The sequence below is a fragment of the Cololabis saira genome, chromosome 1, assembly GCF_033807715.1.
Source record: "Cololabis saira isolate AMF1-May2022 chromosome 1, fColSai1.1, whole genome shotgun sequence".
Classification (NCBI taxonomy): Eukaryota; Metazoa; Chordata; class Actinopteri; order Beloniformes; family Belonidae; genus Cololabis; species Cololabis saira.
In genome coordinates, this window is record NC_084587.1 from 38530603 (window position 1) to 38557998 (window position 27396).

Genomic DNA, 27396 nt, shown 5'->3' on the forward strand with positions numbered 1-27396 from the left:
CAATCCTGCTCAGGACGACCGATTAGAGTCCGACTGTGAAGTTTTTTGATTCCCTCAAAAAGTAAAAAGTCACCATCATCCTCATCAGTATAGGCTTGAAGTTTAAATCCATGCACAGCAACCTCTTTAAAGCGTGCATGTGAGTGCGCGCCGCTGCTGCAGAGCGGGGAGGAGAGATTAGACTATAGTTTAGAGAGAGGGACGCACAGGGACGAGCTTTTTGCAAGGACTTTTTCCAACCCTTGTTCATCCATGTGCAGCGCAAACAGACTGATGCATGCGGAAAAGTGACATGCACACGGACGTGGCTGCGCAGAGGAGGTTGTGCAGCAGCTGCGGAGTCCTCGCTCATCCAAATCCTGCAGGTTCAGCACTGAGGAAACATGAAGTCCAGGAGTCAGGATCAGAGTCTGGCAGACTCCAGAGAGCTGGACAGATCCTATGACCCGCTCACCGGTACGTTTTGCATTCATGTCGCTATTGATTGTTTGCTGTTTTGCTGGCTTGCAAAACCTTCAGTGACAGCTGTGCGTCCAGGAGACTTTGGTTCACGGGTTTGGCTCATCATTGCGCTCATTGCGCTCATTGCGCTCCGAGCATCCAGGCAGGCATTTTGTGTGACCGTCAGACACTCAACATCACAGCATCTCCGAAAAGTCCGCCCCATGGGGCACTTTCTAAATCAAATATATGTTAAAACGTTGGTTTGTATGATTGCCTTCAGGTAAAATGGTCAAGGCCACACTGATACAAATATTGTGCTTGATCTACTTAAAAAAAATAAGTCAACTTTTTGCATGAGATTATTATGTAGATCAAGAAAGACTAGTCTTTGTATAAACTTCTTAATTTTTTGTATGTAAATAATACATTTTGCAAGTACAGTCAACTTAATTGTGTTAAGTTTACTTTAATTATCAAAATTAAGTTGACTTTACTTCCAAATGAATTTTGTACATACTAAAAATTAAGTAGTTTATACAAAGACTAGTCTTTCTTGATCTACATAAAAATCTCATGTGAAAAAGTTGCCTTAATTTTTTTAGTAGATTTAGTAGATCAAGCAAGATATTTTTTACTGTGGTGTTGTACTTAAACATATAAAGCATGTTTCATCTAAACGTTGGTCAATCTGCCCAATAGATTAAAATTGTTAAAGGAAAAGTAAATACAACAAGATCATTGCTTGTTGTTTGTGTGTAAATGAAAAGATTGCCTGGGATTACATAAATACTGCTTGTTAAGGAAAAAATGCACAATTTCTTGTTTTTTGAACAAATGCAGATTAAGTTCAAAACTACATGTATTCATGTAAAGCAGCAAACTTCATTTTTAATTGTTAATATCACAGATTTAAATATGTTATATTTACATGCGCTTAGGTTTATTTTTTTCAGTGTAGTTGTAGACAATTTTCAGGTATTGCTGTTTTTTTTTAAACAGTAAACTGTTGTTTAACATAAACATTGTCTTTACTGAATTAGGAAGTAAAAACACATTTAAACTATAAATAAAAAGTTGAACTTGTAATTGTATTTTAAAATGAAGTGAATATCTTCAGGGAATGTGTTTCTGGTATTGTGTGTGTGTGATTATATTCATGGAGCTTTGCAATCTTTGGGTTTAACATGAAAGTTTAAAGAACTTGTCATTTTCCCTCTAAATCACATTGCCTCCAGGCTGAGCTAACTTCAAAAGGCTCAGTACTCATTAATGTGCAGTCACCCTTGCCACCTCATGCCCTCTCTGATGAGTTTAATGTTAGCGTTGTCCTGCCCACATCCATCAGTTTGGACCAATCAGTGCTCTTCATCCAAAATCATTTGTGAGGAGGTTTAATCCACTGAAATGGTTTGGTGATATCAAGAAATGTATTTGATGGAGAAGAAAATGATTCATTCTGAAAGACTAAAGGTTTGACTCACAACTAATGTGGCTGTCAGTGAAATAAAAGATGGATTATTGATGTGCTGTTTTGTTTATGATAGCTAATTCAAATGGCCTGATGTAGCAGACCAATTTGCCAGTTAGTTGATGGTCAAAAGATTGATTATACAACCATGACTGACTTCTTTTCTTCATTAGCCAGTAAAATATAATAATCAACAGACTCATTTACTTTTAAGTGAATAATTGGGCCTATATGTTCACTTTTCTTGAAAAAGTGTAACTGAAGAAATGCAATTAAACCAAACTCTTCAAATAAATATACCTTAAAATAGTGCGAGAACCAAATTACCCCAATAATGCTCAGCTGTTTTCAATGTGGATATTTAATTCTGGTTAGAAGTTTCAATACACCCAGTAGGGGAATATGTGTGCAGTTTGGGACTTTCAGTCGTCTTTTTTGTTCAGAACTCTAGAAAAAACCCCAACAATTTGGTGCACAGGTTTACATTTATTTATTTATTTCTTTAATGACCACAACACAAGATAAAAAAAAATATTACATGATCAAAACATGTGAAAACCTCCTCGCAGATTATTGGTTAATTGTTACTGAAAGTTAGAAAATATGTTGCTGTTCGTCTTCAGTGCATCACCTGTTTCCATCTGACTAACCTGTCAACATCTATGATCGTCATCATCGTCATCATGACTGACAGCAGCTGCAGCTTCATTAGTCTGTCACCTCACACTGTGCACTGGCCTCGGCCAACATTGTCAGCATCTGAGACGTATCAAAATCAGGATTGTCTCTCTAAACAGTATCAGATTGCATGATCATCAGTTCAAACATTCATCCCAAACTCACAAAGTAGTCTGTTTCATATTGTGAATGAGTCACACAAGGGCTGTCCAGCATTATTCTAGATATTGCTCTAAAAAAACATTATATTCTGTTAGTTAATTTTGTACCCTTTTCTTTGCATATCATTTCATAAAGTACAGAACAGTTGGGTTTTATTTTGAAACATTACAATATTTAATCCCAATTCAGGGATACATAAAATGCACAAGAACAAACAAACAAAATGCTTTGATTTTTACATTTAGTTTGACTTTTTGTAGATACTGTATTATAAACTATTTAACATTTTTCTTCTCAAGGGAAATTCATTTGGCAATATGCACTCATTTTGTCCTCCCAGGGCTGAAAGTATCCCAAAAGGAGTGGCTACAGGACCCATTTAGTGCTAAGAAAAAGGTGAAAGAGAACAATTATCATCATTTGTAAAAGGTGATCCCAACAGGCGATTAAAATGGTACTTGCATTAAAAGAAAGGTTATGAATTTGAGCAGCAAAAATGGGAACAGGATTTTACAATTTTACAACAAATGTGTGAGAAAATCATTGAAATGTTTGAAAAAAATGTTTGTTTAATACAAGTTTGAAGGCATTTGCATAGTTCTCTTGCATAGAAGTGAAGTAGTCTTGCAGTCCTGACCTGGATCCAGTAGAAAACGTGGGAAGAATTCTCAAACAAAATGTGTTTGTATAATGTGTCCGGTTGCAATGAGTTTGTTTCGATTTTATTGTTTAAATGTGTTCGTGAAGGTGGTCTGTGGCTGCTACAGTTGAGGTCGCCTTTATTGTGAAATGTGTAACTACCTAGAACTCTGTGAAAAGATCCTTCGTTAAATGATGTTTCATATATTTGGAAGAAGTGACAATAAATCCTCCCGAAATTCGTTGGAGTGGTCAGAGTTTCTAAGACAATGTCCTGGAGCTTTTTTCACATTTCTGTCATGTCTATCCTCAGGAGAGCAGGGATGCTTATAAAACCCAAATTAATCCAGCTTTGCTGTCACACAGACAGTTTTGTGGAGGGACAACTTGATCTGGACTTGTCACAATGATATTGTTTGGTAATCCAATGGTAGGTGAAGTACTCCTTACTTTAATACCTGAATCCAACAACTTCACAGACTCTTTTACATGCTTGTTGTAGTTTAGCTTTGAGTTGTATGAATTTAGCTGATTTTGTTTCTTTTTTGTTTTTGTTTTTTAGAGTTGCTTTTTCTTATTGTGGCTGCCAATCTTGATCCATTTTCCTCCAAGACAGAACTTTGAACTACCGATTTTGATGAGGATCCATCACTGGGCATTCAAATATTATCTTGGTGTGTGTGGACATCTTTGATATTTTTTATTTTTGTATTTACTATATAAGTGATATGCATGTTTTGTGATTATTCTACCTCTTGCAAAGAAGAATTAAAATAATGAAAAGCAAACAAACAAAGAAAACAGCAAGAACAGCGAATCTCTCTGACATTCATGTGCATGATTATGTAAACTCTTGTCGGGAACAGTAGTTTACGTAAGCACATAGTTCAAGTTATGAGGAGAAAAACGTTCAACCAGAAACAGTTTGAAAGAAACGCAGACTTCTGTGTTACCTGAAGTTACAGCTGTCAGCGTGAGTCTTTGTAGCCTGAGGAGATCAGTGAAGCTCCTCTCTTTTTTCTGGGTTTGTGGAGATCACACGCTGATTTCTCAATACTTTGTGAAGCTTGTTTTTCATTCTCGTGACAACTTCCAGAAATAGATTTTTCCGCTGAAGTAAGCTGAGGAAATGGGCAAAAATAACCCCTTGTAATAACCAACGGTTAACACAGTGTGGTTCACTGGAAATCTATCAACTCCTGTGTTTAAGAGATGAAAGAAAAGAAAGTATGCACATGGCTGCTTATTTAAACACCAGTAGTTGCTGCTGCCACGAGAGCCCGTGTTGTACCCATTGTACACCAGGTTAACCAAACATTGGAGCAGGTGCATGGGTACTGGGGGTTTAGCATGAATTCAGGATACACAAATAAACCATTTTATAAACAAAAGAAACTCAGCCTGAGGGCCAAAACCAGGTAACGTTCACTTCAGTGTTCAGCTCAAAACATACACATGGAAAAATGCATCTAAGAGATGTATCTGCTAGATCTAAAAACTATTCATCCTGAACAAAAATCACCTTTATATGTTGCTGCTCTATAGTGAAAAACAACTAAACATCTCGTGCTGTTTACTTTTATGTTCGTACACTATAAGACAGGAAATTTGATAGCTTGTCAGTTTCTGCAAAGGATGAAGCAGATGAAGTGCTCAGTAAAGAAAGAAAAAAAAATACAAAAAAATTACACAGATGGTTTCAAAATACACACCTGCTATTTTTACAGGTGCTGCACATTACTCCGATAAAATGACAGTGAACTGATCAAAACGCAAAGTATAATGATGTCCCACAGCTCAGCAGAGAGAAGTTGTTTGTCTGTGATTGGACAGCGGGTTTTGCTTCCCAGGTCAGAGGGGATTGTATACATCCTTATGTGTTACCATGGCACACACTAACCAATATAGTAGTAGTTGCACCAACGAAGTTGCTCCCAGCTTTCAGCTTCTGAGTTTTCCAGCATCTTCAAATTAGAGAGTACAAAGAGAAAAATATCAGATAACAGCATTCATGCTCTCAGCAAATTTTCATTTGATAGACAGGATCTTTGCAACAGCTTGTCATCAGTGGTAGGAGACACTCAGAGGCTTTACTTAAGAAGAGGGACGACAAAACATAACCTAAAAACTGTCCTTACACTCTAACATGCAGGCAATGAAGTAAATGTAATGAGGAAATATCTCACTATTGTATTCAATTCAATTCAATTCAATTCAATTCAATTCAATTCAATTCAATTCAATTCAATTCAATTCAATTCAATTCAATTCCCTTCCATTCAATTCAATTCAATTCAACCTTATTGATGCTCAAAGGGAAATTATACAATAGACAATTCCTCAGAGATTGCAACAGTGACATATTTTTCCCTTTTGCTCGTTATCATCAATATTAAATTTCAAGCAACAGCCAGTGATGATTAATGCTAATTTTAACATGGTTGACGTTAAAGCGCAAAATAGGAGGTATTACTTTAGCAGATGTTTATCCGATAAAGCTATTGCTAAATTTACGGAGGCCATCACTTCTCATCTTCCTGCAGTAGAACATAGTGAAGCAGTTAAGGCCAGTGATCTAGGCTCTACCTCTGCAGATGTTGATTTCATTGTCAGTAACACTGAAGATTTGCTGCACTCAGCTTTAGATGCAGTCGCTTCTTTGAGAAAGATATATACTGTATAATTACTGGTATAATTTGCATATCTGCATGCTGAAACCAAAAAATGGAAAGGTAGTGTTACTCTTCTAAGTCATGGAAAGATAGTTTAATAGTATATAAAAAAGCCTTTTGCAAAGCCAGAACAGCTTATTATTCATCGTTGATAGAGGATAATAAAAATAACCCACATTTTCTGTTCAGCACTGTGGCCAGGCTGACAAGAGTCACAACTCTGTTTAGCTGTGCATTCCTGCAACTCGTAGTGAAGACTTTATGAGCTTCTTTAACAGTAAAATAATCAGGATTAGAGAAGAAATCAACCAGGCCCCACCGGTAGTGGCTGTGGGTGTTTCTTTAGCTTTAGCGACTTTTTTAGGATCTGACTTGACTCTTGACTGTTTCGTTCCTAGACATCCCTGAGCTGACCTCAGTCGTCAATAGAGCTAAATCCACATGTCCGTTAGACCCCATCCCGACTCGAATATTAAAAAAATGTTTTCTCTCTTATTGGTAGAAGAATACTGGATCAGATCAACATATCCCTAAACTTAGGATATGTGACACAGGTTTTTAAAGTTGCAGTAATTAAACTTTTACTTAAAAAAAACTTCTCTTGACCCAGACATTTTAGCTAATTATAGGCCAATTTCTAATCTTCCATTTGTATCTAAAATCGTGGAAAAGGTAGTTTCAAGCCAGTTATGTGACCATTTGTATAGAAATGATCTGTTTGAAGTCTTTCAGTCAGGGTTCAGAATGCATCATAGCACAGAGACAGCACTGGTTCGAGTCACGAATGACCTCCTTATGGCCTCAGATAAGGGATTAGTTTCCATACTGGTTCTACTGGACCTCAGTGCTGCTTTTGACACTATAGATCATGGCATTTTACTGCACAGGTTAGAGCATGTTGTTGGGATTAAAGGGACAGCTCTACGTTGGTTTAAATCATACCTATCTGACAGGTTCCAGTTTGTTCATGTACATGAGGTTTCTTCAGTCGAGGGTCTGTTATGGTGTTCCACAGGGTTCAGTGCTAGGGCCAATGTTCAGTTTATACATGCAGCCATTGGGAAGTAAAATCCAGAATCACGGCATACATTTTCATTGCTATGCTGATGATACGTAGCTCTATTTGTCTATGAAGCCGGATGAAACAACCGTTAGCTAAACTTCAGGCATTTGTCTTAGGGACATCAAGGACTGGATGTCCACTCATTTTTTGCTTTTAAATTCTGATAAAACAGAGGTTATTATTATTGGTCCCAAGCATTTTAGGAAGGGATTAGATGGTGTTGCGATGGCCTCCAGTGCTGCAAAACCTTGGTGTTATTTTCGATCAGGATTTGTTATTTAAACAGTATATTAATCAGGTTTGTAAAAAAGCATTTTTCCATCTCCGCAATATCACAAAGATCAGGAACATCCTCTTGCAGAGTGATGCATAAAAAGTAATTCACGCGTTTGTATCTTCTAGACTAGATTACTGTAATGTGTTATTAGCAGCATGTCCAAGTAATTCTCTGAATATCCTCCAGCTGATCCTAAATGCAGCAGCGTGAGTGCTGACAAGAATTAGCAAGCGAGACCACGTCTCTCCAGTGTTAGCCTCACTCCACTGGCTCCAGATCTGGAGGACGGGTCTTCTGCTATCAGGAACCGTTACTATGGAACCAACTTCCAATCTGGGTTAAGGACGCTGACACCACCTCCACCTTTAAAACCAAACTTAAAACGTTTCTGTTTAGTAAAGCCTCTAGTTAGTCTTAACTCTGGTGTGTTAGGGCCAGTAGTCATAGCTGCAGCTACAGGACAAGACTAGAGCAGCTGGTCTTAAACGTAGCTTTGTGGTAGATGTGCTGCTATAGAGCTACACTGCAGGGGGACAATAACATGATCTACTGAGCTGTGCCCCTCATCCCTCCTTCTCTTCTGTTCTCTTTCCTTTCCTCAGATCAACCCTCAGTTATTAATTAGAAGTATCTAATAACCATCATTGTTCTCCATTGTTCCTGTAGTTTGTTGTGCCCCCCCCCCATTGTTCTCTTCTGTACGTTTGCAGGCCAGAGCTTCAGGAGCTGCATGCTGACCCGCAGTCCCCCCTCTGACCCCCTCAGTGTCTGCTGTTTACATCTGTTTATAAAGTCATCTCTGTAGTACACAAACTAACCATGTATCAGTCATATTTACATAGAACTCTTAGTTCTCCTGCTAAAAGATAGTTAATAGTAATATTTTGTATTTTGTACCTTTGACCATATATCTGTCATGAAAACAATTACTGGAAGTCTGAAAGGTCAACTGTCTGGCACAAATGTTACCTTCAGACTATTTTACAGTAAGGTGCTACATTTTAAGTGCACCTTATAGTGCAGAAAATACGGTAAAAACAAAACAAAACAACAATGATCCCAAACGCAACTACATGCACAAGCTGAACGTTTTGCCATGGCCTAAACAGCACTGAGGATCTGTGGACAATCCTCAAAATACCAGTGCACATACAGTATCTCTTCACCCCAACCAACAAAGACAAATGTCTGAGGGTTATTCTGGAAGGTTTGTCCTAATAAAAACAGGGTTTTGTTTTTCTCCCCACTGTCACCAAGTGCTTTCTCAAAAGGCAATACTTTTGTTTGTCTTTAAGGGTAATTATTCCATCTGACATGAGCTCAACCGTGGCTATAAAAAGCGGTACCAGGTTGTGATCAATGTGACTGATTATGTTCTGCTGATGCAGGGCAGCCAAACTTGTACACATGGAAACAAAAATATGTTCTTACTTCAGTGAATAGATGTATAACCTGTAAAATTAGACCTTATTGAAATCAAGCAGAAATTTGGTTGAAATCTCCGCCTCCTACTGTAAGCTCCTTTAACAAGCCACTCCTCCACATTAATATATGTCACATGTACACTATATAAACTAGCACACGTGTATGGTGATAAGAGTTTCTTCGGGTGTTCTTCATCTGGACTGATGGAGACTTTTGTGTCATGACTAAAGTCGAGGACACTATCTGCTGAATTATGTGCACATTTGGTGCATTTTGGTGTGTGTGCTCATGTTTCTTCTATAATCGGAGCCACATCCTTGTCGGGGATTAACGTAAACACAGAGACTGTTGTCATGGCAACATCTGCTACATGACCCTGTTTAAGCTGTTGTAACCTCTAAGCATTTTAGGATTTTTTTTAACCAACCAATTTTTTTTATCCTTGCAGATTATTAATAATCTTTTCCCTGCTCTTGGTGGTCAGTAGCCCACATATCCTACTCATATATTTATGTTTGAATTCTTCTTTCTTTCTCTCTTTTTTATCTGATATTGTGTGTTTTTTTTTAGTTCAGTCAGGGTGGAAAGTGACCTTTTTGGTAAAATGATTTGTATGTTGTTGAAAACATTCACGTACTCTCAATGTTGGCATGTACAGTACATGTGTATGAAAATGAAGCATTAAAGAAATTTAATAAATGTTTAATGTTTAATAAAACAAACAGAATATTTAAGATGCAACTATCACTTTTAGAGCTTTGAGCCTTTCTCTGATCAGTCATTTGGTTTCTCAAATCAAGGATCAAGCTCATCAAAAACCCAATGACGAAACCCAAATCAGAAGTTTAAACATCTGCCCACTGGATACAAAACTTCTAGACTGCTTACAAGTGTGACTTTATAAAAAAAAAAAAAAAAAAAAACAAATAAACTGCTCTACAAAGTGATGACTAACTTGACCCGTACAAGCTTTCCTGTACTTTTCTATCAGTGTCTCTCACTTTTCTCCCTATGAAACTACTTTGAGCTTGAGTGGCTGCAGCAGAGGATAAAAGAGTCTTTAAATGTGTTAATAACAAGGGGGAAGAGTGTATTGATTTGCCTAAGAGGGCTGCATTTCCTCAAATTGATTCACACAATCAAAGTCCCCCCAAGGGTCTCTGGAGCTGAGGAAATGTCACTGCAGCTCTGAAATCTGACACAGGCTGAAATAAGCACTGTGGGAGTTTAGTTCATCAACGATATGGACATCGCCCTGCAGACATGCACCTCTCATTGTATGCTGCTAATGTGGGACAGACTAGCAGTACTTTATTACTTAACTAGAAAAAAGAAAACAACTCCCTGTTGTAAATTCAGCAGGAGTGCTGAAAGGCGAGAGATTAGAGTCAAAAAACTTGAACATTTCCTGTTGCTGAAAGAAAAATGGAAATACGTTTTTTTTGGTCAGTGTTCAGTGTAAAATAATTAAACCAAAGAACGACAACAGAATGAATAAAAACCGGCAGTCTGTCATCTAAAAATATCAGCTGCAAGGAATGAAATACAGCCATTTTTATTTTAGTTTTCTCTCCCTTTTAATGTTTTTGGCTGCCTGCATCGTGACCTGAGGTGGTTTCTGTTGCCTAGAAGTGTGTAGGGCTGTTTAAAGCTTTGTTTGTTTTGCCATGGCCATGCAGCCCTAGTATCTGTTTGTCACATGGTCGTCATTATACACCCTCAGTGTCAACTGCACTGATGTTTGTGATAAGAAGATTTAAAGAAGCGGGGAAGATCACTTCCAAGAGATTTCAAAGGGCGAGATTATTTGACCCAGCAGAGGATTTAAAAAATGAGCAATACATGAAGAGCAAGTTTATTCTGACCACACTGAAAACAAGCTTTAGCACTGAATCAGTCCTCTCATCTACTTCTATTCTAAGATTTAAAAGGTTTTGTTTTTAAATGTTTTTATATGTAAGGTTGATCACCTTATTATTTATATTCATGATAGTTATATGCTTTCATATTTGCTCTCTGGTGAACATTTCGTTGTTACTTGGCTGTACACTTCGTGCTCTCCCTTCACAGGCCTTCACTGACTCGCAACAAACTGTTATCTGAATGTAACTCAACAGCGCCCCCTAGTGGTACTAAAGATCCATTAACTTGTGGGGAGGGACTGGAAATATTTTAAGTTATGTTTAATGAATGAATGATGAATGAATAAATGAATGAATTTATGAATGAATGAATGAATGAATTTATTTCGAACATGTATATAAAAAATAAAAATAAACAGTAACATCTTCATATGCACATAGGTTCGAAAAAGGAGTAGGAAGAAGTATACACTTTTTCCTAGTTCCTACCCCTTTATAACTCTATAAATTTACATTATTGCTATTGTTATATCTACACAATATCCATATAAATATAGTCTATATAAATACTATGTAAACATGACCATCACTACACAATTATCCATACAAGTACACAGAAAATACAAACACTACATAAATACTATATCAACATATAGAAAACACAAATACCATATAAATCTACATAAATATACACCATACAAACCACACAAATATCCCTACAAATATATATATGCTACACACATAAAAAATACACAACATATATGACACAATTACAACTATCCCTCTCAACATATAACACACACCACACAAATATCCACACAAATATCCAAACATATCCCAAGCAAGTATAATACATATACGCTCCGCCTGTTTATCACACTCCTCGTTAACCCATTTCCTCTTCCATATACCTCTTTATAAATAATTAATCTTTTATACTCTCAGTTATAAACCTGTCCTGTTTATCAATGTCTATAGAAGTGATGAAAGGACAGATAACAGACCCGCTGGTGAAGCTTCAACCCTCACAGTGGAGAGGGATGTTGCTGTTGTGACACTAATGACCAACAGGTTCAAATGTTCCCCCAAAAAACGTGTAGTTACGAGGGTGAAGCAAATATGTCAGACAAAATCTGTGTGAACCTTCATGCTATAAGGAATTCCTGAAAAAAACATTGCATTGAGTCACTCCAACACGGCTTAAGGAACTTTAAATTGATAAAATTTCTCAAATGACTTTGTTTAATTTCAGTTTAGAGCTATCATTAAGCTAAAAATACTATCAGAAACTCCGGGATCATTTATACCACACAGTCAGCGTAGGGCCTTGTTAGTACAGTAGAGAGGTATGTAGCTAAGGTCACTTGATGCTAGGGTTGCCACCCGTCCAGTAAAATACGGAATTGTCCTTTATTTGAGAAAAAAATGTTGCGTCCCGTATTGAACTAATACGGGACGCGATTTGTCCCGTATTTTCATTAACCCCCCATACACACGTCTGTCACACACACATCAACACTAAATTTATCAATAATCAATTCAATTGATCAATTCCATCATCAAAATTATGACAAATAAAGGTTCAACATATCATGCTTTGCATGTAATAAGACTAGGTAATATATTAGTTTCACCTTTTAAGTTGAATTATTGAAATAAATTAACTTTTACACCAAATTATAGTTGAATTATAGAAATAGATTAACTTTTACACAAAATTCTAGTTGAATTATTGAAATAGATTAACTTTTACACCAAATTCTAGTTGAATTATTGAAATAGATTAACTTTTACACCATATTCTAGTTGAATTATTGAAATAAGTTAACTTTTACACCATATTCTTCACCTGAAGCAATATTCTACACCTTGGCTGATGTGGACATACAGAGCATAGGAGGCAAAGCCGAGGGAAAAGCGGGACAAGTAAAGGATGGAGGCAGGTTCAGGCTGGCGTCTCACTCCTCTGCTGAGAGAGGAGAGGATGATAACTGACAGGAGACAGGACAGATGGCAGCAGGGGGCAAAGGTGGGCTCAGCAAACCCAAATCTGCATCAGCTGATTGTTTTTAATCACCACGTTCTGACTGGGTGACCACATGGCGGCCAAATCGCCACAAAAACAGTAGTTTATTTTTGCGTCCAAACTTCTGTTTGGAAGAGCGGATTATGAACCACCTCCAGTCACCTATTGTATGTCATGGGATGTCTGGCTCAACAGGTTTCTCCATATGCTTTAGAAAGCATCAAACCTACTTTGCTCTGCAACAAAGGCTCATTATTACATTTGTCTTCCCAATATGACATTCACCAGGAGGTGCTGTGTGGGGCATTTTCAGCATCATGTGAGACCTCATTTACAACTCTGGAGTTACTGTAACTTCTGATTCAACTGAAGGCGTACTGCTTTTTAGAAGTTTGAGACGAATAGTAACCAGTCAAGCCTTCATATATAGTAGAGACGATATATAGCACAGACTGTGATCAGTGAAACTCATATCCTGTTTGTGAAAATGTAAACTTCCCTGCTTTTTTGACAGCGAGACCACCTGAGAGACCAGGTTGATATCAAAAAACTGCAAAGCCTTTCTCTGTGTGCCACAATGCTTAGATCGCTTAGAACAAGGTAGTAAAGTCTACTGCATATAACAGTTTTTTGGCTTGTAAGATCTTTATTATATTTCTACTTTAAAAAGCAGTGAAATAAATATTTTACATTCTGCCAAATCTGCAGCTGTCAATCAGAAGAATGAGACAATAGAGTTGTCTTCCTCATTGCTATCCGGAATCATAATACTGCACCAAGTCACATACGAGGAATACTTTTTTTTTCTTCTCTTTTTTTTTGAATATAAGTTGAACTATTCCATTTTCTTAAAACTGTGATGTTGTGTCTCCTCACGACACCTGCAGTGAATTTTATTGAAATGTGCCACGGACTTGTGTTTGCATAGACTCCAGATGTGCTTTTATCAGAGTTTATTGTAAACAAGTGGTCAGTATGAAAATACATTATTTTCTGGACCTGTAAAGCTGTTTGTGTCAAATAGGTTTTGCTCTACATGAGGAAAGGTAGCCGGGGTTCCTCCCATAGTACAAAAGCATGTATGTCTGGTTAATTAGTGATCTGAAACTGCCCAGTGCCGAATTAATGTTTATGGTTATTTGTTTATGCCGCCTTGTGATGGACTGGCGATCCGTCCAGTCTCCCAGACTGTGATGAAAGTTTCAGACTTCTGATAGATTTAATACAATTACATTCAATGTTAAAATAAGACAGAATAAAAATGAAAATGTCTCAAAGGACTCTTTTTTAAACATATTTAAACTCACAACTCAATATCAATTCATTAGTTAAATTAAGCTGCAAAAGAGTTACAACTGTTCATGATCTATGAAGAATATGTTTAATCTTGATAAAAATCAAACACAATAACGAGTTAATACCTTCTTCACATTAGCTGCAATGCAACTTAAAAAAAAAAGATTCCTGTATGATGAGGGTTATATAAAATAGGCTGTTGATAAAAAAGCTCCATCAATATTACCTTCTGGAAAAACGTATTAATCGATTTTATGTCAGTGGAAAAACGATCTGCCTCCATGCTGCCGTCTCTGTGCCCTGGTTAGTGGCGGTCCTACACGGGCCAGGTTGGTTTAAGGTGGGCTGTATTTTACATTCATGCATAAATATAGCTCCATATACTAGTGTGTAAATTATAAATGTAGGACGATTATGTCTTTATGGAGAACTGATTATTTGTCCTCCCACAGTTAATATATATATGTACTAGTTGACTGCATCTATACGACTTTATATTGGTAGCAGTTAAAGATACTTGTATGTATATTATGCATATGCCATTTTTATGTAATTGATATGTATCGGTATGGCCTCACTTGATTTAATTTCAATCAATCTTTCATTGATTGATTGATTGATTGATTGATTGATTGATTGATTGATTGATTGATTGATTGATTGATTGATTGATTGATTCATTCATTCATTCGTTCATTCATTCGTTCATTTAAACTTATTGTAATGAGGAATAAGGCATATCTATTTTTATTTTATTTATTATTTATTGGATCCCCATTAGTCCGCATAAATATGAAGACTATTCTTCCTGGGGTCCACATTAAATCATACAATTAATCAACAATACAGCATTTATACAAAGAATTACATAGATCAATTAACCTGGAAATATTAACATAAATTTCTCAGTGCATATGAACAAATACTAATAATGATAATATGAACATTGAAAAATTTACATGAATGGATTCCTTATAGTTTTCTAATAGACTATTGTAACAGAATATTATGTCGAAACACAGCTTCTCTCAGTTACTTTTGAAACTAGCCATTCCTGTGGTTGAAATCAAGTGTGGGGGGAGACTGTTCCAGTGAGCTACAGCCCTGTACATAACAGACCTTTTGAGTGAGTTAGTTCTTGGTAAAGGCAAGGTGAAGTTGTTTGCTGAGGTCTGTCATACGGCTCCATGACTGTGAATCTATTGCCTAAACTTACATGAACAATTTCATGTATATCGGAAACATTTCACATTTTTACAGCTTTTTAGTGTAATAAGTGTAGTGTGAAGTATTAGCAATTATAAACGTATTTTACTTTCCACTGTTTCCTGCTACAATGTCTTATATTCACCACCCAAGTCAGGAATATATGGGCGAACCTCACGATTGTTATCAATACTACTCCGTAACTTACGTCAATGACCTCCAAAAGGACTGCGAGACTACAAGACACACAACGAGCTCCTGAGTGATTACAACAGTAATCTGAAGCTTCAGCGTTCAATGCTTCTGCAAGAAATCAGGAATCTCAGACTTACACAGCTGGAGGACGAGAAGAAAACTCTTGAACAGAAGGATATAGAACTGGTGGAAGAAGCGTGTGATTTGAGAAAAAAAGGGAAGAAAAATTGAAAAGATGAAGAGATACCTCTTTGGAGAGAATAATGAACTAGTAAAAGAGAAAAATCATATAGTAGAGGAGTCAAAAAGAAAGATTGAAGACATGAAACAATCACATGAAAAGGAAATAACTAATTTGATGGATTGGAGGAAAAAATTGGAACAGGAGAAAAAATGAAATACTAGAGGCAAAGAAAGAGCAGGAGCTGGGAATAAAAAGGCTGGAAGATGGTTTTTCAGGAGGAAATCAAATGTTTGGAAGAGAAGAAAAAAGAAGCGAATAGCGAGAAAACAACGTTTGATCAAGTTAAGATGAAATGGGAGGAAAAATCAGGAACTAAAGACAAAAAGGAAGAAATCGAAATGTGATGTTGAAACTTCGGAGAGCTACATCCGAGAATTACAGATCGATAAGAAAAAGCTGCAACAGGAATTAAACATTTTAGAGGATAGTAAAAAACAACTTGAAGAAAGTTTGAAAAGGTTGGAGATGGAGAAAAAAGCCACAGAGGGGACCAAAATAAACGTTGAGCAAGCCCATAAAGAACTACAAATAGATAAGAAAATGCTGCAGGATGAGTTCAGAACCCTACAGAGGCAGAAGAAAAGTGTGGAAAAGATCATCAAGGAAATTAAAGAAAGCCATGAAAAACTGCAGGTGGATAAGAGAAAACTGGAGGATGAGCTGAAGATTTTAGAGGAAAGTAAGAAACAACTTGAAGAAGGTTGGAGATGGAGAAAAAGACCATAGAGGAGACCAAAATAAACATTGAGCAAGCCCATAAAGATCTAGAGATGGAAATGAGAAAGCTGCAAAAGGCATTCATACATTTAGTGGAGGAGGAGGAAAACCTTGAGCAGGGTGTGCAAAACATGCAACTGGTGAAAAAACAGATCGCAGACGCTGTGATGAACTGTGAGGATGTTATGGAAAACCTACACAAAGAAAAGCAAGAGATGCAACAGGAGTTCAACATTTTCAAGGAGACTAAAGATCAACTGGAAGTTGAGTGGAAAAGGTTGGAGATGGAGAAAAGAGATGTTGAGGGGACCAAAAAAGAAATGGAGGAAACCTATAAAGAACTACAATTGGGAAAGAAAACGCTGCGAGATGAGTTCAGAACCCTGCAGGAGATGAGGAAAGGTGAGGAAAAGATCCTCATGGAAATGAAAGTAAGCCATGAAAAGCTGCAGATGGATAAAAGAAAGCTGGAGGATGAGCTGGAGATTATAGAGGAGGATAAGAAACATCTGCTCCAGGATTGGAAAAGGTGGGAGTTTAAGTCCATGGAACATGAGCTGTCTATCAAAGAAATGGAAACAGTCCACAACCAGGACAGGATAAAAATGGAGGATAGGAATTTACAACGGAGAAACAAATGGATAAACTCAGACATTGGTAATGTCGGGAATGATGTTGGGAATGATGTTGCTGAAGGATTGGGTCGGATAAACAAGTCAGGAAACCAGGAAAGCTGAAGTTGTATCTGCAGTTTTGGTTATTCCCTTTCGTGACGTGTCCATTTTTTATTTATTATAATAATAATAATAATTAATTTTATTTATAGAGCGCTTTTAAAAGATCTCAAAGACTCTTCGACGATTATATTCCGATATCCACTGTTGAGAGAATGGAAGTATTGATTAGCTCCTGTAAAAGTGAGCGTTTCCCCCTGCATGAGGTTGGGTTTCATCCGGTTACTCCACTTTCCCCCACCCCAAAAACATTTTGATTAGTGCTAATGGGTCATATGAAATCCCACCAAGGCTTTATTTACAATAACTTGTAGATTGATTTATAAGGGTAATTAATGGGAGGAATTAATCTGGTCTTAATCGGTCTAAATAATGTGTGTTGTAAAAATGTCCTTCATCCTTTGCAGCTCTTGTGCTTTTAACTGCTGCCAGTTTTGGCTGGGACACTCTTCAAAAAGAGATTTTAAATCTCAGAGGTTTGTTTCTCTGGTTAAATAAAGGTTGATAAATAAAATAAGCATCCTGTCTTGTTTTAACATTAAATGAGCTTTAATATCATCAAATTGATCTGAATCCTGAAACTCTGACTACACTTATAATGAGGAGTCCCATCTCCATGATCTGATGCTGGGACTTAATACATACAATAGCAGAAGTCCCTCTGTCCATCCATTATCTATAACACCTTCCTGTTCAGGGTCACGGGGTCTGCTGGAGCAGTTTGTTATTGTTTGAAAATCCACACGGACGACTTAGACATCCGCTGCGAGGAATACTGACTCCGTGATCGTCATCCATGAGAAAAGCCGGAGATATGATGAGTTGCTTAGGATTTTCGCCCCAAAGAAACATGGGACTTCATGCTGTAGATGGATGAATATTAAGATCAATATCTTGCGTGTAATCAATGTTTTAAAGGAGCTTGAGGCTCCTTTTAAGAAATGAGACTCTCTAGCACCACCCTTCGCCACGACGGCCGTTGGGGGTACTGCAGCCAACAGTGAAGCCGGCACGGGAGAACAGGGAGAACGTGCATGCAGCGTCATGTGACGTCACATCCACAGGACAGCGCGGGAAATTCGGGACCGAATTGCAGCACATTTTGCAGCACACAGCCTGTTCAAGGCAAAGGAGAGATACACTAGAGGGCTCATTCTTTTTGGTTTGGAACGCTTCATCTGACATTATTACTAGAAAACTTAAAATGTATAGCTACTAATTTTTTTTTCATAAATCCTGCCTCAATCCTGCCTCAAGCTCCTTTAAAACATTTTTTTTTTTTTTTTACATATTTGTTTACTCCATAGTTTTAGATATCAAGTCAAACTATACAGATGTGATCGAAGCGGACTTGGTTTGAATGTATTTGCAACATTTACGCACCCCCTCTCCCTGGTGCAACATCATATTTGGACTTGGCAGTTGTGATTATATTTTAACAGGCCTGTTTAGTTCATTTTTCAGGTAAGAAGTGATTCTGTGATTCACAGAAGTCATCAGGTGTTGAGTGTCTTGTTTGGTGGTACGTCCAGTGGAGCCACTTAAGCTCTAGTTTTTTTGGAGGGAACCTTTCTCCTCCCACCATGTTGAAGCCACGCTCAGTTCAATCTTATAATCCTGAACTGCTCGGTGGCACAGTGGGTTAAGCAAGCGGCTCATATACTGCGGCTACAGTCCTCCTACAGTGGTTGCAGGTTCAAATCCTGGCCTGTGCACCTTTGCTGCATGTCATCCCCATTCTCTCTCTCTACCCCCTTCCTGTCTGCAACTTCAATAAAGGGCCACTAGAGCCCCCCAAAAATAAAGGGTTAAAATCCTGAAACTCATTTCATGTTTGGTCATTTTGTACAGAGCTGAAGTGGTTTATGGGGTCTATTCAGAAAAATACTGACGTATGAGGATTTGATAGCAGTTTTATTTGTGTGTATGTTTTTGGCTTGAGGGTCCCCGGAGATGCAAATCAGGTCAGTAGTGTAAAAGATCTGTAAGACTAAATTACATTAGAAAAAACCTAAACTCGTGCCATAATGATCAACAATCAAAAAAGACAAAAAGGACCTGAGGGGTCACAGTTTGGTTTCATAATATTGGTTTGAGCATCTGACTCAGCAGGTAAGATTCTGATTAAATAAAGTAAAAAAAACAACAACAAACAATCTTGCTATATTTAAGGAATGCTTTTGACACTGAGACTAAACAAAACCAAACCTGTATTTCCCAGCTCAGACTCCGTCATGTGTCACTTCATCTCAGTCCTAACCAAACTAATCTATTCACACCACGTGGCACAGACAAGTGCTTGCAGGCATCTGAGTGAAGCTCTGCCAATATTTGATCCTTTTGACACAATGTGGACTCTGTGAGCTGCTCTATCAGCCCCTTAACTCTGCTCTGATTGGTTGTTTTCAGGTAATCCTCCATCCAAACCCAATAAAAAGACTATAAAGCAGCGATTCCTGAAACTGCTGCCCTGCTGTCAGTCTGCCTCCAGTCCATCCATCTCTCAAAGTAAGTGTGTGTCAAGATACATCCTTTATCACTACAGAATATACTCTTCCTCCCTTTTTTATTTATAGGCCTTTTCTTTGCAGTACACTACTAGGTGCACCTCAAGGAGTCATATTTTCATCCTTTTCCATTTCTCCAACACAGGAAGCATAAGTGACGAGGGGGAACTGTCGACAGTGTGTTACAGACCCGAGGGGCTCGACCACCTCGTTCAGCAAACCAAATTCAGCAAGAAGGAGCTGCAAGTCCTCTACCGAGGATTCAAAAATGTCAGTTTGGTCATCCTGGAAATGACTGATTTTTTTTTAAATGTGCATGTGTAATTCTTTGAGTCACAGATATGTACCCATGACTTTACCTATATCTCTCTCTCATGTGCATGAGAAGGTATTTACGAGTTTCACTGATTTTATATTCTCCTGGTTTCTGCAGGAATGTCCGAGTTGCATTGTGAATGAGGAGACGTTCAAAAGCATCTACTCCCAGTTCTTCCCTCAGGGAGGTCAGTCACACTCTGCTCCTTTTATTTAGATCAGCATTCTGGTAGGTTGTTTTGAACGGTCTCTAAGAAATAAGACTAGCTGTGCAAGAAAGCTAGTGCTAAGAATCTCCATAAACACACCACCAGATGCTACACTTTTTAATAAACGCTGTATTTAAATATAAATATCAAGGTCTTTATGCTGTTTATCGTCCTTGAATAACTTGTGAAAATCTTTTGTGTGAGAAATTTAAGTAACTTTGCAATTTTGTGATGAAAATGAAGCCAAGCCCCTGCTTTCCCCTTTTCCCTTTTCCCTGTTACGTTAGGCCCTGAGCAAAGAAAAGCAGGTTAAACACGATGCCCTACCATGGACTTTCTATCTGTTTGTGGGGGATTCCCGAAGCGACTTGCTCCTGTATTTGGCAAATTAAAAGCTCCACTTCATTGAACTTGGACCGACTAGAGTCCTCAAAGCCCTGACTGGATACTTCCAAACGTAGCAACCTGCTTCAGACATAACCGTGGCCACTGGGAACAGTCCTGTCCACATAGTAGCAATCAAATCATTAGTCTGAATATCAAACACTGGCGTCAGATTTGTTCCCTGTTGATGACTCAGGTGTTGCTAGGGGTTGGTTCCTCCATTCTCCAGTTTTCAAATTTGTACTTTAACAGTTTTTCAGTTCACATCCATCCAAGTGTGCAGCACGACAACAGATCAATCAGATCAGGTAACGATCACATCATGACGTAAGCACGGCTCCTTGACCAGTCAGAGCTTTATTGCATTTGAGAAACTGATTTATATCAGTGTTTAACGTGTTTTTCTTTGCTCAAGGCCCAAAGTGTCAGAGAAAAGGAGAAAGCCGGAACTAAATGGAGAAAGTAATAGATTTAGAAAATGCAATTTCAAAAAGGATTTGAAGACGGAGCGGGAATATAAAACGGAAATGAAGCAGAATTATTTTTTGAAGGTATTCCTGAATGAATTTTCAAATTAAGTTTTTTATTTCTCTTTTTGAAAATGCACATTCAAAAAGATTTTAAAATTACACAATTCAATAATTAATTTATCGTTAATTAGAGAATTCCTTTTATGAAAGCTCATTAAAATATTCCATATTCCACTTTAAAATTATGCTATTTATTTATATATTTATTACCTAATTTACAATCCAATTTAGTAATATATGTTTTCATTTCCAAATGAATAAATTATTATGACCATTTTCATGGCACTCCTGCTCCTGCATATGAAACACCCGATGACAGAAAACAAAAAAAAAGGGATCGCTGTACTTTACCAGGAAAATATGCATGTACAATGCTGAAAATACAAACAATATATTTATATATATATATATATATATATATATATATATATATATATATATATATATATATATATATATACATACATACATATGTATATGATGTGTGTGTCATTTTTTTATTTGACAGATTCAAGTATGTACGCACATTTCCTGTTTGAGGCATTTGACACTCACAACAACGGCTCCGTCAGCTTTGAGGTCAGACAAACTTTTCCTTTCACATTTTGCTATTTAGGCAAACATTCCTTCTTTTTCAGAATCTTTTTCTTCTTTTCATTTTTCTTTACTATTTACTTTCTCGTCAATTTGTTGGACTTTTCTTCCCAAAGCTAGCCATTCCAAATGTAGAGCGTTCTCTTTCAGACTTTTTCAGACTCTCAGAACTTCTTTCTGACCTGAATCGGCTCGTGTGTGTAACGATTTCCCTCTGATAGTTAGTCTTTGTAGTTGTGGGGACCATATGAATATCCAGACTTGATATTACTTGTTTTTCTGATGTGTTCTTGTTCATTTCACTTTCCTGATCTCAGTCATGTCTCAGTTTTCCTCTCACTGCTGCAGGACTTTGTTGTCAGTCTGTCCATCATCCTGAGAGGCTCCATCACGGATAAACTCAGCTGGGCCTTTAATCTCTACGATCTCAACAAGGACGGCTGTATCACCAGAGAGGTGCTTGAACACCCCTGTGTCTTGGGTTTAGTCATTTACTGACTTGTGCTTTGTTTGCATAGCTTTTTTGTATTTCTTCCCTCCTTTTTTCTCCCCAGGAGATGACAGATATAATGCATTCCATCTATGATATGATGGGGAAGTACACTCACCCCAGCATGAAGGACACTGCTCCAAAGGAGCACGTTGACAGCTTCTTCCAGGTACAGCTCACACACAATCAGCCCCTCAGCATCACCATCAACTAGAACTAGAATAGAAGGATAAATATCAGGTGCAGACTGTAGTTTAATAGTTTAATGTGGACAGTTCTGGTTTACGTTGGCGCTCTCACAGCCCTGGGGAAGAAGCTGTTTTTCAGTCTTTCTGTCCTTGCTCCTGTGAGCCGGGGCTGAGTAGATGGTTCCTTGGTGGAAGGAACAACCTGCATGATGTTTTCTGCAGTCTTGGTGATCAGCTGTAGGTCCCGTCTCTCCTCGGGGGGGCAGCTGGAGAACTGCACTGAGCATCCGCAGCACCGCACACTCTCTACGGTGCATCAGTAGATGTTGTTGAGGAGTTTCTGTGAGACCCCCAGTTGCTTAATGCTTAAAAGTTGCCTAATATTTGATGTGATCCCGCCAATTCTTAGTAAGATTAAGATCAGGTGACGACCAAGGCCAGGAGATCATTTACGCATTTTGGTGTGGTCTGGTATATTTACAGAATACCCTTAACTTATCAATCTAATTCTGTCGTGGATGTGTTTCAGCCTTCCTCGGGTTGTCCATTTCTCTAAACATGTGCTGCGTAGCTGCAGTTTTCTATAATGCCACACAACTTCAGTAATTTGTTGATTTATTTTAAGCTTTATCCAACAGATACATGGATGGAGGAAGTGATTTTCAGTGTTTATCCAACTTGATTATATTTACAGGCAGGTTTGCCACTCTGTTACAACCAGAGCTGGGTAGAGTAGCCAAAAATTGTACTCAAGTAAAAGTACTGTTACTTCAGAATAATATGACTCAAGTACAAGTAAAAAGTAGTCATCCAAATAATTACTTGAGTAAAAGTAAAAAAATACTTGGTGAAAAAACTACTCAAGTACTGAGTAACTGTTGAGTAACGTCTGATTTATTTTTTTAACACAACCATTCAAACAGACAAAAGTACAAAATAATCATCTTCAGGCAAATTAAATCAATAAAATAATAAAATAAATTAAAATGAATAAAAAATAGCTTAAATTAAAATAATAAATTCAAGTACTTTAATAAATAATAAAATAAATTAAAAAAATAACAGAATAAAAAAATTAATTAAGCACAAGTAGCACAACATTTCAAGCCTTTGTACTTTTAACCAGAACTAGAACAAGCCCATGAACTCATAGAAACTCTGTGTGTGTGTTTGAGTCTGTGTAAATGTCACAAAACATGCAAAAACAAACATTTTTCCCAAAGAATCATGTAGCGGAGTAAGAGAAACAGTTTCTCCTTCACAAATCTACTCAAGTAAAAGTAAAAAGTATAGTGATTCAAAACTACTCCTAAAAGTCCCAAATTTCCCAAAACTTACTCAAGTAAATGTAACGGAGTAAATGTAACTCGTTACTACCCATCTCTGGTTACAACACACTTCCTTTAAAAAAAATCTATCTTTTTTATTTCTTATTTGGGAGCTGAGGATAGTGATTTCTTCAAATGTTGAAGAAAAAATATGTGTATTCTTGCTGAATAGTAAATGTGGGCTGTTTACGGGTTGGTGTGAGTCTCAGCAGGAGGAAGAGCCAGACTGCAGGCAGTCAAGCACACATCCCCATCTATGGGGTGCTGCTGTAAGTCATGCAGAAGGTCTGGCTCGGATCCCGCTAGAAAAACCACCAGCCTCCCAAGAAAAGATGTTACCTTGATGCCAACATATGTCTTACATACATATTCATCAGTTCCCACGGATGTAGGTCACTCATACCCTGAGTAATATGGTTTAAGCACCCTCCATGTTACCTGCTTCATATTTAACACGTGGAACCATTGTCTTTTTTTTTTGGTTACTTAAAAGCAAGGAGAAACATGGACTAACAGTTCACGTCTCCCTGCACATCTGAAATGAACTCGCTCCGGAGCATTTCTGTGCAGTGTTGATAGATGGGCTCCTCTTTGTGTAACACAGCTTCAGGCTACATTCCTGAAGACAGCTGCAGATTTTGTTAATTAGCCAAAGTTTTCCAACATGATCCCAAACCCACAATTGATTGATGAACCTCTGAGCTTGGTGCAAAGTGGGAATCCCTGAACCTTCCCTGCTTTGATGGATACTCCTTTCAAAGCCAGCCCCGACACTCAACCGTCAATAATGTATCTGTGGACCTGCAGAATCTCCCAGAATTCCTGTTTCCTGCCTCTTTCCTAACATTATTCTCTCCTATTTACATCCGAAGCTACAGTTGTTTACATTTGCAAAATCTCAAAAGTTGGTCAGTGAGGACAGAAAATCATTAAATTTATTCTTGTCTTTTAAATAAAGTGTTGTATATCTCTTTTGTTTTTACATTTTGGTGCCCATCAGTGGTGGACAGTAACGGAGTAAATTTACTTGAGTACTGTACTTAAGTACATATCCAGAGGATTTGTACTTTACTTGAGTATTAGATTTCTTTGGTACTTATTACTCTTACTTGAATACATTTCCAAGACAAATATTTTTACTTTTACTCGAGTAAATTTCTAGGAAGGCTGAAAAGTACTCGTTACTTTCAGGTCTGCTCTTTTTTCTTCTTCCCTAAAATCCTATGGGACACAAGCTGTTTTTGTCAAAGGAGGAGACCTATCACAGTGCACGCTCTCCACTGGGATGTACGTAAAGCGGAAATACGTCAAGCCTCCTCAAAACAATACCGCCAAAGTAGCCTGCGTTTGTCAAGACGGAGCTGCAACAAGTCAAGACATAGCCGCACAATGGCTACAACATTGAGTTATTGAAAGCAGAGATGTAGTTTTTTGTAAAGCAGTGGTCTTTGAGGGGGATCCAGACTTAGTTGGATGGTGCAGGTTCATTTAGTTTCAGTTCATGATTGTTAATAAACTGCATCATCTGCTGTCCTCTTATGATCCCATTCATTTGATTTGTTTTTGGTGTTTCTGCAGGTTTTATATAACATTGTGGTTCTAAAAGCAGCACATCAGTGCAGCTGGTTTCAAAGAGTTAATTCTCAGAAACAAGAGTTAAAAGATCCTTAAATTAATTTAGAAAAAATATAGTAATTTACTGATGTGGAAAATAAGAAATTTACTCTTACTCTTACTTTTACTTAAAGTAAATTTAAAAGCATTTACTTTTGGATACTTAAGTACCTTTAAAAGCAAGTACTTTTCTACTCTTACTCAAGTAATATTTTGACTGAGCTACTTTTACTTGTAACGGAGTAAATTTTGACCAGTAGTATTTGTACTCTTACTCAAGTACTGGGGTCGAGTACTCTGTCCACCTCTGGTGCCCATAGTCACTTCTCTTTAATACACATTTAATATATGCTTTTAATTACTTGAGGTCACACCTCCACATAAGATAAATACACATACAAATGATCAAATCCCAAAATAACGTACTCTTATGTTATTTCGAGATGGAAATTAATAAAATACAAGCTTGCTAGTATTACTAATTAGATACTGTGCAGACAAAGATTGATGTCAAGAGTCACCACCTCAACTGAGGGAACGCAGGTCATTATTAAACTTTGAAAAACAAGTATTTTAAGTTGGGTTTTTTTAGATGACAATATCATGTAGATCAGTAGAATAATGTTGCATCTTTTGCATGAAAATATATTGCGCCAATGTCCTTCAAAATGCATCCTTGTGCACACACACACGAAGATGTCATCAAGCCCCGGGCATTAATTAGCAGACAGTGCTAATGAGGTAATCTTGTGCTACTGGAATGTGCACTGTTGATTTCTTCATCATGGGTACAAATGTTTTTTGTCAATTTTTATTTTTAGAGCAAGTCATGTGGCACCTTTTAGCTACCCTGTTAATATGTTTTCCCCCCTCCCCCAGAAAATGGACAAAAACAATGATGGAGTGGTCACCATTGATGAATTTTTGGACATGTGTCAGAAGGTAATTTCACATAAAATATCTTTTTCCTCTCAAGTTACTCTGAAAATTTCCCAAATAATCCAAATTGTACCTCTTTGCTCCTCCTTCCAGGATGAGAACATCATACAGTCCATGCACTTGTTTGATAATGTGATCTGAACGCCAGCAGACTGAAGGCCACGGATGTCTGGAGATCTGCAGTTCCACGGTTCCCAGCCGGAGTGTGTGGGGCTCCTGAGCCTCAGGTGTAGGATTCCCATGATGTCCACCTGAAGATTACTACTCCCCATTTTTATAAATCTGTTTTAGTGAACAGGCTGAGCAAATCTTACTTCTGTATGATGTGAAATTTTAGATTTTTGTTCACAGTTTAAGAAGTTGAAGGTTAATTCATGAAGCTGGAGTTGGGAGATCTTCACTAATGTCATGCATTTCTTTGTGTAGATGATACTATTGAAAGTGAATGCGTAGCAGCACAAGACAAACTGAATAATACTCAAAACATTGTAAAGCACACTTTCTAAAATCAGACAATGATAGTGGAGGGCTCCAAAATACAATGAAGCAATAATCGTGCTCGCTGTTCTTGTGAAGGTCACCACTCACATTATATAATGTATACTGTGTCTGCATGAATTCATCTCGACTCCCCACTGGAATATTAAGTGAGATTGGTACGGTGATATATTTTGTAACTGTACACAATGATGACGAGAAGATCAAAAAACACAGATGCTATGCAAAAGCATGACGTTAAGGTGCTCCAACACATCTGGATGGAATTTAAAGACATGTTTTCTTTTACTCGAGTGGATAATGAGTCATTATTTTCTAGAGCACATATGTAAACTGGGAGTTGCTCTAACCCAGAGTTGGGGTGACAGAAATGCTGATCATGTCTCGTCTTTACTCCTCAATTAAGATTTTACCAACATCAGTGTCATTGAGTTTATTTCAAGTGAGGATAACATTTACAATTTTAAAAACAGTTCAGCCGTATCTGTTGGGTGTATGCTGTAATCCATTTTCTATACATAATATACATTTTATGAGCTTCACAAGAATCTGTTTAATGATCTGTTGAAGACTAATATTAGATCTTTGTATGTAGAAGGATCAGAACAAGGAATAAAATGTTTAATTACTTCACAGGAGCCCCTGTGACTGTAAAGTACAACAATTCTGACCTATAAGCAAATAAACACGAC

The 27396-nt window shown here is 37.5% G+C and overlaps 1 protein-coding gene across 1 annotated transcript; it reads left to right on the top strand.

The window, feature by feature from the left end:
- LOC133444798 (Kv channel-interacting protein 2-like) lies at positions 1 to 27392 on the top strand. The gene is made up of 9 exons (XM_061722706.1): positions 1 to 456; positions 19518 to 19616; positions 19761 to 19885; positions 20049 to 20118; positions 21562 to 21632; positions 21996 to 22103; positions 22202 to 22306; positions 26147 to 26209; positions 26300 to 27392. Exons 1-9 carry the CDS (start codon positions 384 to 386, stop codon positions 26345 to 26347), a joined length of 762 nt encoding a protein of 253 aa, XP_061578690.1. The 5' UTR covers positions 1 to 383; the 3' UTR covers positions 26348 to 27392.
- Positions 27393 to 27396: the final 4 nt, after the last annotated feature.

Excerpts from the sequence above, each read along its gene's own strand:
- LOC133444798 (XM_061722706.1), top strand. The coding sequence starts at position 384 with ATGAAGTCCAGGAGTCAGGATCAGAGTCTGGCAGACTCCAGAGAGCTG. Across the intron at positions 21,633-21,995 it reads ACGGCTCCGTCAGCTTTGAG|GACTTTGTTGTCAGTCTGTC; the intron begins GTCAGACAAACT and ends TCACTGCTGCAG. Across the intron at positions 22,307-26,146 it reads ACGTTGACAGCTTCTTCCAG|AAAATGGACAAAAACAATGA; the intron begins GTACAGCTCACA and ends CCCCTCCCCCAG.